The sequence below is a fragment of the Pholcus phalangioides genome, unplaced genomic scaffold (assembly GCF_987345545.1).
Source record: "Pholcus phalangioides strain wild (caught in Gottingen) unplaced genomic scaffold, Ppha-v1.0 ptg000039l_1, whole genome shotgun sequence".
NCBI lineage: Eukaryota > Metazoa > Arthropoda > Arachnida > Araneae > Pholcidae > Pholcus > Pholcus phalangioides.
The window spans coordinates 10,918,144-10,933,827 of NW_028301625.1; the positions used below are offsets into that span (position 1 = coordinate 10,918,144).

A 15,684-nucleotide genomic window follows, 5' to 3' on the forward strand; every position below is an offset into this window, starting at 1 on the left:
TAGAATAAGACAACCATAAGTATTCTTTATAGGTATTGTATGATATTTTATCATGTATATATATGATTTGTAATTGTGCATTTTTAATTGGGTTGCTGTATTTTTGAAATATATGACATCCATACTTGTTATGGGCATCATTTTCTCAGCCACCTAATTGGCCATTTTGCCTTTTGTGGCCTTGTATTTGTATTTAGAAGGGAGAAATAAACAAGAAAAATGACCAAACTGCCAAAAATGAAATAAAAATTCTAAGGTTGCTAGAATACTATGAAATAATATTTAATACATCAAATATATCTATACCGTTAAATATATTTGCTTATACTACACACTACGTTTCAGCAACGTTTTTCTCACTTTACTACAGTTTCAGCAAGTGATTTAACAAGCATTTCCACTGCCAATTACAAGAGGGTTCAACTGTCTAGATATCAGCTAATTTTTGTGCAATAATACTTTTTTCTACTCTACTCGATAACTTTCAGTTCACATTTCAAAAACGTTTGTTTTAAAATCATTGATGAGTAAATAAATTTAGCAGATCAGAAATGCAGCATGTTTTGGTAAAATCTATGTTGCTGTTGTAATCGTCATTTTCTCCATTGAAATACTTGAACTTTCGCAGTTACACAGGCGCAGACTTTTTTCACTTCGAAATGTTGAAAATGTAACATTTTAAGAGAGGATTGCCAAGTAGTGAAAGTGACAAAAAAAGTGTCTAAAACTAATGTAACAGTAAAAGTTCAAATATTTAAATGGGGAAAATAGTGATTACAACATTGCCTACATATTTGTTTTTCAATTGGATCTATTCTATTTTTAATGAACGCTGCATAATGTGATCATATCAGGACTCTGGGTTCCTGATAATAACAGATACATTCTATACTCAAAAAATAAATTCTGCTAATATACTAATAAGTATGATGACCATATGCCCTGTTTTTTCAAACAAGACACATGAAAACAGGACAATTCAGTTTTTCTTTCCCACATAACTTGTTTCAAAATGTTGAATCATGCTGGTGTTTTTTCATATTGTTCTAAAACATGATGTTTTCACTTTAAGCTAAAATCCTTTGTTTTTATCTAGAAATTGTGAGTTAGAATAGAGCTATCCAATGTTTCACAAATTCCGATATCTTTTATAATATATGGTACCCCCTTCAAGTCAGAGCCCGAACAATCTAGTGGGTGAGATACTAACAAAAATTCATGCTTTCAAACATTTTCCGGTCTTAAATGGGTATATGCTACATCGATCCCTTGCAGAAGTCTTCTGGCCAAGGAGAACTGTCAATTTAGTCATTTGAAAGAAATTGACCAGGAACTGAAGAAATTTTTTTTATCTTACACATACCCTCACTATAGGTAAGCCATTGCAAAAGCAATGCTATATGTACATGGATCATAGTGGCTACATTACAGCCTGATTAAGACAATATAGAAATTTTTGTCAACAAAAAAAATAGTCCTTCTAAATAGTCTTACAGGTTTATACCTTATGAGAAAAAAATGAATCTGCTGCAAAATATGCAAAAAAAAAAATTATAACATAAACAAAAGTCCTGATAACTATATAGAAGAATTTTTTCTCATGTTATGGAATTGGTCCATTCTATACTTATCAAGAAGTTGCCAAGAAATACGGCAAATACACGAAAAATACAGAAAACTCACTAGCATCACACGCTGGTTCTCAGCTTCATCCTGACCATGGCGTTTGAAGTGAACAGACATACGTTTTCCACTGAGAGTCCAGATTTGGTATTCAACACAAATAAAATCCTAGGTCAGCATGATTAGTAGCTAAATATTTTTTCCTCTGCAGATGGTACCCACTATGTGTCGAATACATTAGGACTTTTTGTATTTTTCGTGTATTTGCCTTGGTAATATCTTAATATTCTTGGGAAAAGTCTATCTACTCTTCCACATTATGTACTTTGTGAAAGTTATAACATTATTCTTAATTCCAATGAGAATCAACTTTAGTTGCAAAAAAAAACAAAAAACCAGTCACACAACAGTGGAATATTGCTACGACACTCAAACAAATCCAAATCTTATTTAGAATTTCCCATAGTTTAATATGAACAACTTTTAATAAAATGATATACAGGGTGAATGATTAAGTCCCTTTGCTGCAAATTACTGGCAAACAGTTGATTTTAGAGGCATACTTTCAATTAGAAAAAGTATCAAAATAATGTGCAGACTTCAGATGAATCATTCATATTGCAATAGGTTGTATAGTTGTTAAAATTAAAAATATTAACTATTAGAAAGTTGTTGTCCACCTGAGGCTAAAATTAAAAAGAAAAGGGAAAAACCCATGTTTTTATAAATGTCACATTTGCCAAGATATTTGAATTCAAAAACTGCTGAAATGAGGGGAAAGAAGCATATAACATGCTAATGAGCTTGTCCATTAGTTTATGTGGTTCTAAAGATCTTTTCCTTCAAACTGAGCACAACTCGAGTCCATAGCACATATTTGCAATTAACAACCAAATGAGATGTGCCAGAAGTGTATCCAAAAGTATGTATGCCTAAGAGTTTGAGTGCACATGTAACCAGTTGAGGGCATCTATAATAACATCAATATTGTCCACCATCTCAGCACTGAAGATTTTAATAAAGTACACAGAAGTGTAATATGGTAAGGCCTGTCACAAATGCAAGATAGCTAACTGAATTTTATTAAACAATTATAATTTTTTTTGTGGCAAATAAATCCTTCTGGTGTGGACTAACACTAATTCAGATGAGATCATCAATAGCATTATAAATTTTTTGGCCACATGATGATAATGCTGGCCTTGATATTTTGCTATGCCATCATATAGTTATCATTGGTGGTATAACATCCGAAAATCTGAAGTTTCACATCCCAAAAATCTGAATTTGAAACCTGTGAATATGCAGTGGTGATTTGCTAACTATGAGTTTCTCAGCCTTTTCAACTTTGAGTCTGCTGAAGTTGGTTTTCTCTGGTTCTCAAGTTCGAGGCACAAATATTTTTATAAAGGGATAGACTTATAAAAGGGTTTCACAATATAGTACTATAATTTTTCTTCAACACAATACTTTTTAAATCTTGTTTGGAATTTTTTATAGTCTAACGTAAACTCCTCTTGATGCAATGATACCCTATACTGTGTATATAATACTATATAACAATATTTTCTAGAGAATTTTTGAAACTGCTACAAAATGATATTTTATTAAATCTTGCCCAAAAACAAACTTCAATATATAATTCATATTCCTCACACTTTTGAGGATGTTTAATAACATTGATACGTGCACACACATTCAATCCCCTCTGAAAATGTTAATGAAGTTGCAGAGAAGCTGTTTTTTGTGTAGTACACAGAAGTGTTGTATTGGGAAAACTACTTTACAGAGGGTGAAACTGCTTTTCAAATTTTATTCATTCATTCTAATGAAACAGAAATTTTGCTACAAATAAATAGTTATAAATGTATTTTACTGTGGTACTAACAATGGCAATTCAGAAAAGATGCAAACAATAGCATGAATTTGGCCATTTTTTATGATAATATGCTACTTCTCAATATAACAATAACCATTAAACAATGACATCTTTTCTTCATTTAGTGTTGTATCAAGGTTTCAAAGTATTTCAAATTTTAACAATCATCACTGTCAACCAAACCTTTCACAATGCCTCCAAAAACTTTTCTTTCTTTGCTGAAATCTTAAAATTCCACCCATGACTTTTGATATAACTCTGCTTCCGAACTCATACGAGGGGTAATGCACAAGGGGTATAAGTGTGCAATAATAAGTATATATGTTTTATATCCCTTGTGATTTAGATCTGTGATATATTTTTTGTTCTTTCTGATGCATGTAAAATTTGGGACTTTCACACACTCAAGAAATATTGATAAATTAGATTTCAATAAATACAATAAATCCACCCCCCTCACCACTTTTCATACCTCATTTAAATCGTATAATTTTTTCAGACAAAGGATTTAAATACCCCTAAAAATTGAGATCCATTTGTGCATCTAGAGACTTTTAAATTTTCTTACAGATTTCCTCGATCAATAACAGAATGGGAAACCTCTCAATCAATATTATCGAAAATACAAGGATTTCTGATTCTATCTAAAATATAAAATATTACTTGTATTTATATTTCAACCCTGAGTTCATGTGCATAGGCTTTGGCTAACCAATATTCAATTAATAAATTAAAACATTACCACTTACCTGCTGCTGATGAGAGTGATTAATTTGCCTAGGCTGACTGCAAGACATTTTTGCTTGAATAGTTAAACTTTGTTGGAATGAAAGAAGTTGCTGCAAAGCCCTTTGCTGATCAGCTGTTCGTTTTTCTAATGATAGAAGTTCATTGATATCACTCTGCATCTTTTTCAACACCTGAAAGAACAGTTCAGAAAGTTTTGTAACAGTTCAATCAGTTCAACAAGTAAAGCAGTCAGTTCAACCTACTAATAAGCCATCAGTAAATGATATAATAGGCTAGAAAGTTTGGTTGAAAGATGAGAATAAAAATGACTACAGAAAATTTCTGCACTACAATTGAATAGGTAATTTTGACTTGAAAGCATCTATCTTATGTATTAGCTTTTTTGTTAGCAGTAGTTAAATTACTGCCAATGCCATCTATAATAATTGTTTTGTGTATAAAACACACCAGTTGTCTTTTACAAGGGTTATGGGAACCCAGATGGAGATGAATTAACAAATGTTTTTTATACTGAAATATTTCAGGAAAATGGTTGAAAATATCTTCTGTGAAGAGAAAAATAACATTCTTTTATTTAATGGCAAGAATTATATGATAATTGGACATACAAATTGTAAGTATTAGATGAAAAGAACATACTAAACAAGAAGTGACATTCAGAAATTTTAGATTGCGAAACTCAACAACAAGCTACAGCATGGGAGCCTCAAGAGAAGAGGGGCATTGCAAAACTCAACAACAAGCTACAGCATGGGAGCCTCAAGAGAAGAGGGGCATTGCGAAACTCAACAACAAGCATGGAGCCTCAAGAGAAGAGGGGCCTCAGAAAAACAAGTAGTTGAATTTTTTTTCCAGGTAGGGGCCCATGATGCTCTAAAGATGGCCCTAATGGGAGGCTGCCATAAAATACTCGACTGTCATTTTTGGCTCATTTTCAGAGCAATTGAAGACAACTACCTTGAGCACTGTTGTAGCAAGAGTATCAGGTATGGAAACATCTCCAAAATACAGCCCAACTCAGTCATGACATAAATGCTTCTGAGAAATTTTGTCATATAAAAGGAAGTGTTGTTACAATTTAGGTTGGTGTTTTCCAGACCTTTTTTTCATGTATGGTTATGAGGTCTAGGTTTTGGACAACAGGACTCGACAAATAGAAAAAATATTTAGGTGCTAGCCAAATTTTTTAGGAGCCAACCATGGTTTTTGCCAAGAAACAAAATCCTAAATAATAAAAAAAAGGTTTCCATGGTCATTATGTAATGCAAAATTCATAGTTTTTCTCGTATTTAGGCCGATGTGTTAGAAACAGTTTTAACCTTTTGACATTTCATTCGCACAGGTGGTGAACATTTTCAAGAAATCTTACGTAATGGCAGGAAAGAGGCTACTATTCATGCCTTCTCTCTGCTTGCAGACTATGCTAGGTTGTGAAGTCAGCCATAGCTGAGTGTGCCCTGACCAATGATCATAATATTCTCTTTGTGAACACCCAAGTGTTATGCAGTGGCATAAAATATTATCCACAAAATTTTTAGAAGCAATTGAGATTAAAAAGCACAAGAACTGCTCTAATAGGAAGGAAGAGAGGATAAAGATCAACAGTACTTGGTCTCTTGTCTTGAAGATGATGAAAGTGACACCCACACATTAGCCAGAGCTCTTAGTAATTTCAGTCAATAGAGAAAATATTTTCTAACTGACCAATCCCAATGAAATAGCGCGATTTTAACAGGGAAAAGCTTTACATAGTAGCCTCTTTCCCACTGTTACATAAGATGCCTTAAAATGTTAACCACCCGTAGAAAGGAAATGTGGGAAGGTAAAAACCTATCACATCGGCCTAAAAACTATCAATTTTACAGTTCTAAACAATGTTTTTCTTCCTTTCTGGGATTTGATTAAGTCTTTCAATGTGAAAAGGAGTTATGCAATGAATTCAGCAAATTTTTTTATTCTCCTTGGACTCTATAATTTAGCAATCACATATAAAATATGTTTTATATGTATTATAATATAAGTAATAATGTGTAGTAAGTAATATGTATTTTAGTAGTAATAACTAATAATATTTTATATATAATAACTAGTACTGATTTTTCTACTTACCATTGTGACCTGGCAACTGGGATTTGTCAAGTCTGGTTGGATATATGATATAATGAAAACATGGTAAGTACTAGTATTTATCATTATAATGTGAAAAACCTTGTCAATCCTGATCTGTACTGATTCTTTGACTTTTGAAAACTTTTGAAATTTTTCTTTTTAAATACTTCAATTCAATTTTATTTAAGTTGACAGTAAATCCTTACTCAGATACAAGTAATTAATCAGCATTTAAAAATTCTTGCTTTATTTCTTCAGTTGTTAATTGAATTGGGTTATTAAGGCAGTCTCATGAAACTACATTTTAAGAATTGATGTGACAAAATGTGAAGCTTGAGCTTTGACCACTTGAAATAGTCAAAACTGATACAACCCAGCTTTTTCAACGAAAAATTTAATCAGATTCAGCAACCATATTTGATAAAGAAAAATACATGAAACAGGAATAGCATATATATTTTTATAACGTAATATATATTTTTTATAACGTAATATATATTTTTTGTAACGTAGATATATTTTTATAATGCAATGGGAAAAGTAAAAGGAAGAACAATTCTCAAGTTTTTTAAATTGAAAATTCTTCCATTTCTTTGTGTTTATAATTGTATAACTATTATTTGTTATAAACTAGACTTTAATAGGGACTAAAGGTTGTCCTTTTCAATGAGTCTGTTGTAATGAGATTTTAATGTATGCTGAATGACAATTTCGATGACAATTTGACACTATCAAATGAAATCTGCATTAACCAGCAAACTGATTTTCAAAACATTGCTTATAAAAAAAAAGAAAAATCAGTTTTTTAGGTTGTCAGACAAGCAGGATTATTAGCGTATGCTGAAGTTCATGGAATGCCCAAAAAATTATCTCTAGATGAGTTTTTTTTTACAGAAGAACCTGTTTTATAATAGAAAGAAACTGCCTCTGTGAAGTGCTCCATGATTTTTGCAAAACAAAAACAAAATTATTTGGCAACTCTAGTATTCTTCATCCACCAAAGGGTATGCCAAAAATGAAATAAATGCAGTTAATATTTAAAATTTCCCCTACTAAAATCAAGAGGAAAATCACATTTTTGACTAAAATTGGGAACATTTTTCAAACAATTCTGGAGAGCAGGAGGAAAGGGTAAAAAATATGGAGAGATGGCAGGTCTGAACATTTGTTTTTGCATTGGTACTCACGTTGAATGTACTTAATAAAACAAATACTTTCCTATCAGAAAAATAAACTCACATCATTTGGCACAACAGGACTGATTGCTTGCAGTTTATGGCTAGATGATAATGCACTGTTATTATTATCAACTACTCCAACAATGCAAGTTTCTTGTTTTACTTTTTCACACTGAGATGGAATCACAGAGATATGTGAATTGCAAGAAATACTGCTTAAAGTACTCTTTGCAGTTGTTTGTACAAAAGACTGTTGCTGACTGGATGTGACAATTGGCTGAAAACCGAGAATCACATGATTAGGTTTACTTTGAACATTTTGTGCAGCTGACACAGTAGAAACTGTACTTGTAGTTGTTGTGCAACTCCCATTTTGAGCCAAAGATGAGCACACTTCAGCAGGAATCTGAGCAGATGCAGATGTAGAAGTAACTGGCTGAATATTAGATGGTATTGGAGAGCAATTGCTGCTGTTCAAGTTCTGCATAGTTAGAGGTATAACCATAGGAGCAGCTGTAGTGATTGTAGATGAGGAAACAGATGAAGATGAGCAGCTGCCAAGATTTGTAGCTAATGCTAATGATGTGACCACTTCTGGAATGCTGATTGCAGGACCTGAATTTAGACATGCTAAGAGAGCAGAATGACTTCGTGCAGTACATGGTTGCGTTGTAACAACAGGAACACAAACTGCAGAAGTTGTGACAGTTGGAAGGGTTGAGCTAACTGCACTTGTAACCTTGGTTTGGGCAACGTTATGAGGAAATCGAGTAGAAGAAATAAAAGTTGCATTTGGCTGTAAAATAACACTTCCATCTTGTGCAAGAGCTAATTTCATTTGAGGCAGAGAAGTTGCAAGAGTATTCTGGCTCAGCTAGGAATAAAAAGATTAAAAAAAAAAAAATTATTCAAAAATACTACTCATATTGACAAAAAGTATAATTGCATACAGTGGGTGATTCAAAACTTCAAGTTCAAATTTTTTGGGAGTAAAATAATAGCAAATAGAACCAATTTCATTTTGGGAAGTAGATTTTTTAAAACTTCAATTGGAATTTCAAGAATTTTGAATTTCACAATTGTAACACATTGTAACTTTTTTGTAACCACCATTATGGGATCTTTGATCTTATTTGTATTTTATACTGTACCAAAAAAGATAAATTTAAATACAACACCTAATAAGCCCCGGAACCTATGGGCTCAGGCCACATGAACCCCCTTCCCTTCCAACTTTGAGATTGCAAGTCTCTTAGTAATTTATATAATTATTCAATGCATATATATATGGATGTCTCTTTGGCAATCCTTGACACCCCCCCCAGCCCAGTTTTCATTGTATCAAAGCTCCTACAGTACCTACGACTAAACATTCTTCCTGAAACAAAATCTGCAAGCTGGACAGTGCACTATCAGTAAAAATTAAGCCTGGCCCAGACTAGCAGAGCTGAACTGCTCAAAAACTAAATTCTAGTCACTGCAGAATGATTTTGATGGAAAACTGTTTTTTTTTTTTTGCACATTTGAGCATCAAGTGGACAGGCAGACTGAACCCAGATTTACAAATTACCTTGCGTGCGCAAATAATACAGATTGGCGAAGGTAAAATATAGTGAAATACCTCCTGTTAAGGGACACTTTTTTGATTTCCATCAACGAGATGCAATGTACTACACTGTTATGTATGGGTTTGCATGTATGGCAGACAGATAACGCTACCATGTCATTATATTGCATCACCACTATTGGATGTTTAGTCAGTTTGCTTCATGCCATTGTTATGTCGGCATGTGTTTTCCCCATGTCTATCATTATCATATATTTGCGTATGTCGTGTAATTAAATAATTTCTAATTAATCAACTGGATTATTAAATAAACATAGAACATTGGTGAACCGTAACCATATCGGATCCATATCTTTTTCAAGATGGCTATGCAAACTCAATCAGTGGGCGCCACACAATTCCAGTTTCATTTTGAACAGTTTGATGAATCCATTGAAGACTCGAATAGCTATGAGGAGCGATTGGAATCTTATTTCGCCATTCACTATGTACCTGAAGGGAAGAAAGCATCGGCTTTGCTCAGTGTCATCAGGCCACACACTTACAGGATCCTAAAGAACCAGGCCACTCCGGATCTCCCGTCTACGAAGTCCTACCACAAGATTGTCACCCTGTTGCAAGGACATTTGAATCCGATGCCGAAAAGTTTTACAAAAGGAATCAACTCCAAGGTGAGTCAATAGCGGATTACACTATAAAATTACAGAAACTTTTGCAGAATTGTAAATTTGGACCAAATCTATCTGTAATGTTACACGGTAAGTTCGTTATGGGCTTGAGTTCATAAAATATCTAAAATAAATTCTGACAGTCAAGAATTTGACTTACGATAATGCAATATCTACAGCTCTCGGTTTAGAAACTGCATCGAAAAATGTCCAAAAAATGAAAAAATCACATATCGCAGCTTGGCATGAAGAAAATCGGTGAAGTGTCTCGAATGGCACCTATGGGAAAATGATACCAGAGCAATGCAAACTCGGAATCGAAAAAAAGTGAAACCAGCAGGGCAGCCTTGTGCTTATTATCGTTGTTTGAGCAATTTTCACATAGTTCATCAGTGTAAATTCAAGGACAGTATATGTAGATTTTGTAAGAAGAAAGGACATCTCCAAAAAATGTGTAGATCGAAAACTAATGTGAATCAGCTGAACCCGGAATCTAACTTGTTTCCTGTCAATCATCTACATGCTAATTGAAACAAGAAGTTTATGCTTGATGTTTACCTTGAGGGAAAGAATCTTTTCATGGAGTTGGACACCTGTGCTGCAGTATCATACATGAATGTTCAAGAAAATATATCCAAGTGTAAAAATTTAGAAAACAGGCCTGGTTCTAAAGAGCTTTGATCAATCAATGGTGCATCCAGTAGGTCAAGCTACCATGAAAGTATGTTATGGAAAGCAATCTGCTATCCAGAGCCTGTATTTGGTGAATCAACTAGTGAATACAATTTTTGGAAGGGAATGATTACAAACCCTGAAAATCAACTGGCCTGAGATGAAGCATCTCACCCAAGATGGTTTGAGATCTTCACAGAGTGGACAACCTCTATCATTCCAGTGGTAAAAAGTGATGGAAATATTTGCATATGTGATTACAAAGCTACCCTGACTCTGGTTCTGAAGGTTGACCAACATCCATTGCCAATAATAGATGACATCTTTGCGGAGCTTACAGGAGAAAAAGCATTTTCCAAGATTGATCGTGCCGAAGCTTACCTACAGATGGTAGTGCAACCAGGAGATAAACACCTACTGACTATCAATACACACAGAGGTTTATCCCAATACAAGAGGATATCCTGGCAGAGGAGCATCGAACAAGTTCTGGCTGGAATCCTTGGTGTTCATGTGTATTTCAACGATATCAAAGTTACCAGAGCTTCTGACGATGAGCACTTCAAAAGATTGAATGCAGTGTTCATGTACTTGAAACAATATGGCTTAAAAACAAGGAAAAAAGTGAGTTTTTCAAAGAATATTTATTATTGTGGATATAAAATCGATAAGAATGATCTATCAAAAATCTCGGAGAAAGTTAATGGCATATTAATTGCACCAGTACCCAAGAATGTGTCCAAACTGAGAAGTTTCCTGGGATTAATTCAGTATTATGGGAAATTTTGTCCAAATTTGTCGACAATGATTGCACCTTTGAATAATTTGCTACGTAAGGATAGTGAATTTATATGGAATCAAAGATGTCAAACTGCATATGTGCTCTTGAAATGAGAGATAGCTTCTGATCAAATTTTAGTTTATTATGGTTCCTAAATTGCCTCTAGTGTTACAGACTGATGCTTCATCGGTTGGTATTGGCGCTGTACTCAGTCATTACATGCCAGATGGTTTAGAAAGACCCATAAAGTTTACATCACCTGCACTTTCAAGGACTGAAATGAAATATTTTCAGATTGACAGAGAAGCAGGAGTGTAAAAAAGTTCCCCCATTATTTGTTTGGGAGACATTTTTTTCCAGTAACGGATCACCAGCCCTTAGTGTGTCTCAATATTTTCTCCACACAAAAGTTTACCTGTACTCTCAGCAACATGAATGTTGCATTATACTAAGTTTTACAAGCATTTAATTACACAATTCAGTACCGAAACACAAAGGATCATCGGAACGATGATGCTTTTTCGCGACTTCCTTTAGAGAGCAAAGAGGACAGGTATACTGAAGTTGACTGTTTCAATATAATGCAGATTGAAACTGTGTGTCTCTGACTGCTCAAGAAATTTGCAGGGCTACTCAACATGACAAATCTCTTTCTGAACTGTATCACTGCTCTTCAAAAGGGACCGCACCTTGGGAGAGGAAAAAGAGATTGAATTTTCATTGCAACATGGATGTATTTTATGTGGAAATAGGGTCATCATTACACAAAAGTTTACACAGAAAGTTCAAGAACTACATGTAGGTCATCCTGGTATAATCAAAATGAAGGCTTTAGCACGAAGTTATTGTTTTTGGCTTGACCAAGATATCAAGATTTATGTATCCAATTGTGAATCTTGTCAGAAAACAAGAAAAGAACCACCAAAAGTTTTGTGACATTGCTGGGAATGGCCAAATGGTCCTTAGCAACGAATACACATTGATTATGTAGGTCCATAATTTATAAAAATGTTTCCTGTAGTTTGTGATGCATATTCCAAGTGGACTGAAATTATTGTAACACAAAACATAACTGCTAGTACAGCTGTATCATAACTTTGTGACCTGTTTGCTCATTTTGGTTTACCTCAGACTTTGGTTTCTGATAATAAGACAAATTTCATGAGCATGGAGTTTCAAGAATTTCTCAAGTCAAATGGTATCAAACACGTAGTATCAGCTTCATACCATCCTGCTACGAATGGTCAGGCTGAAAGAATGGTTCAGTCATTCAAGTATTTGATAAAAAATCTACCTTTCTTACAGAATCTGAACTACATAAGAGATTGCAACAATTCTTAATGAATGTGGTGTTATTTTATACATCAGTAACTGGCGAAAAGCTGAGGATGTTGTTTTTGAGAAGAGAGATTCGCCCGAGATTGGACTTGATGCATCCTGATATGAGAGGGAGTGTGCAGAGGAGAATATCACACTCATGCACTCCATCGTGAATTTTCAGCTGGAAAAAAGGTGCTGTTAGGAACTATCGTGATGTTGAAAAATGGAAGTTTGGAACTGTACAGAACAGAGATGGTACCCTATCATAAAGTGTACAAGTGGGACCTGAAACTGGAAACGCCATGTGTTGACCAAATCCTCAAATGTGAAGAAGCTGTAAGAACAAGTGTGATGAATGAGAGAATATTACAGATGTGCCTTTTCTTGTCACTTCAGGAGAACAGTCAATTGCTACTCTTAGTAATAATGATCAGTTTTGTTTTTCAGGTTCTCAAATTGGTATTGACAGCTGACCTGGAGCAGAGGATTGACCACACAGCTGGGGACAAGACAGATGAGACTGATGTTATGTCATTGGGTGTCGAGCTGAAGCTACTTGCCCATCCTGTTCTCTTGTAGGTCTACACGAAAAGAAAACCTCCAGACTGACTTGGATTATGAATGTGACATTTGCAATGCTAAGAAAGGGAGATGTTATATATGTGATTGCATGTATGTTGGGCAGATGGCGCTACCATGTCATATTGTATCACCGTAATTGGACGTTTAGTCAGTTTGTGCCATGTCATTGTTATGATAGCATCTGTGTTTTCCATGTTTCTGTCATTATTGTATATTTGTGTATGTCATGTAATTCAATTATTTCTAATCAACTGGATTATTAAATAAACATAGAACATATACTAAAGTACAATCTACAGACACTTCCCATTAGTGGACAAAAGTTTAGATCACACAGATGTCCATAGTAGAATTTCTACTATAAAAAAAATAAAAAATTGGGGGGAAATGTTGCTTGTAACATCAGAAACCATCATAAGGTTGCCATTCTATGTTGTTTTTCTGTCATTTCCTTTCACTGAAGTTATAGCTTCCTGTACTTTGGTGGCATGTCATGAGGAAAAAAACAAAGTAAACAATTTGTCTCCACTCGTTTAAATTCTCTGTTGATCTGGACCCCGTAGGTGGAGATAGGGCACGATGATGTCAATTCCCATATATACGTTAGGTTAGTGGACTCCACTTTTGACACTGTATCACTTTACCCCCCCCCCATATCTCCACCCATGCTGGACCCTGAAACCAGTTGTTGTGGATCCAGAACTGCCTTTACCAAACGTGAGGACCAGTGCTTAAATAATGACGGGGGCCCTTTCAGAGGACAGAATTCACACATTCCTTATACTTTCAGATTTTCTGATTTAGAAGTTCCAATATTCGATTGCTCATTGTCATGCTCTAGTGTTGGTCTCATGAGCTAGTCACAGTATTCATTTCAATTCGGCCCAAATATTCTGTCGCAACACTCTTATTCATGGTGAACAATACGTCAATTTGATCACCAACAATTTTATTGTCCGAGTTTGTCTTCCAACACCTGTCGCATGCATATACAAATTTATTATGATTGTACAGATGGACGTGATTTAAAAAAATAAAAATTAGTAAAATACTACAGGAAACTCAAAGACTAGAATTTTTTTTTTTTTAAATAAAAAAATGTACATGGTGTTTCAAAAAGAATCGCCTATAATTAGAAAATTTGAAATGCGTATATTACAAAAAATATTGAACATAGACAGTTAAGATTAATTTTATATTACATGGTTAATCATAAAGTTTTCTTACAAACTAAATTAAAGGTGCTCAATATGTCCACCTTGGGATGCACAGCATATGTCTAGATGGTAATCAAATTTGTCTTCCAAACTTTTGAGAGCATGTTTGCATCCACTGCGAGTGGATTTCTGTGAACTTACACGTGCTAAACTCTGTCAGATGCCCTCCACATTTTTGTCTGTCCTGCAGGGACAGCCAGGGGATTTCCCTTTACACAGACAACCTGTGTCTCGGAATTGCTTATACCATCGCCTAATGCTCTGAGCAGTAGAAAGTTTAACACCAGAATACCGATATTGTTGATGAACAGTTGTTACAGACTCACACTTTACGAAGCTTAGAACACAAAACGATTTCTGTTGTGCAGTTGCCATCTTGACAAACACTGAAGTGGCGGAAGAGCGTTAGTGCTACATGTTGGCAACTGCGTAAAATGAGATTTCCTTCTTTCTACCTATAAGTTATTCGATCAAAATGGGCTAAAAGCTGAATAGTTACGATTTTTTTTAATTGGATGATTCTTTTTGAAACACCCTGTATATATTTGAAAAACAAATGATTTCCATAGTATTGAGAGTATGTTCCATAGTTTTGTAGTGGAGTGCAGACGTCCATAGAAACTATGGACAATCTGTAACAGTTGGCAACTCTGAGGATGTAATGCGTTGAAAATTATACTAGATGCATAGAAGAGAAAGTCGCCTTATCCTGAAGTAACTCTCAAACCATTGATTTTAGAAGCATAATTCCAACTGGAAAAATAAATGTTGTCCAAATAACTAGATATTCTCAGATATATCATACATGTTGCAAGGAATTGTATAGTTATTAGAATAAAATGAAAAAAAAATTATTTGGCCGCCCTGTCCTAAAACAACCCATTGAAATTTGAAATTCAACTAACACAATATAGATAACACAGATACAAACATATATAACACTAATATTTACCCAAGGGATCACACCATCCCTCCAGGGTTGCATAATATAGAGTTGATACAGTTTATTAAAATCACTGCTAATGTTATCATTTGGGTCAGGGTTTAAGCTGGACAAAAAATTCCTTTCGCAAAAAAGCAAAAATAAGGGAAAAGCTTTAGCAAAATGCTACAATGCTAATGTAATGATTGATGGTTGGATGTCTACTCATTGCGTACCTCCTGTATGCATTTTTACGAAAGTGGCTACTATTTTTTTGGTATTCTACGATTTTCTTTTGCATTTGCGAAAGACGCAACCGTAGCTTAAACCCTGATTTGGGTATTGTTATTACTTTCGCAAGGAACAGAACAGACCAATACCATAACATGGGAAAAAATTTCTTCATAGTTATCAGG

At 34.4% G+C, this 15,684-nt stretch overlaps 1 protein-coding gene across 6 annotated transcripts in view; it reads right to left on the bottom strand.

Annotated features, from left to right (window-relative positions):
• Positions 1–15,684, bottom strand: part of LOC149065565 (uncharacterized) — a 259,702-nt gene that overhangs the window by 80,779 nt on the left and 163,239 nt on the right. For all 6 annotated transcript variants that reach the window (XM_089253491.1, XM_089253490.1, XM_089253493.1 and 3 more), the window contains 2 exons: positions 7,601–8,413; positions 4,252–4,422 (listed from right to left, as the gene is read on the bottom strand). In XM_089253491.1, the coding sequence (XP_089109617.1) occupies positions 4,252–4,422; positions 7,601–8,413 (984 nt within the window). The remainder of the gene's footprint in view (positions 1–4,251; positions 4,423–7,600; positions 8,414–15,684) is intronic.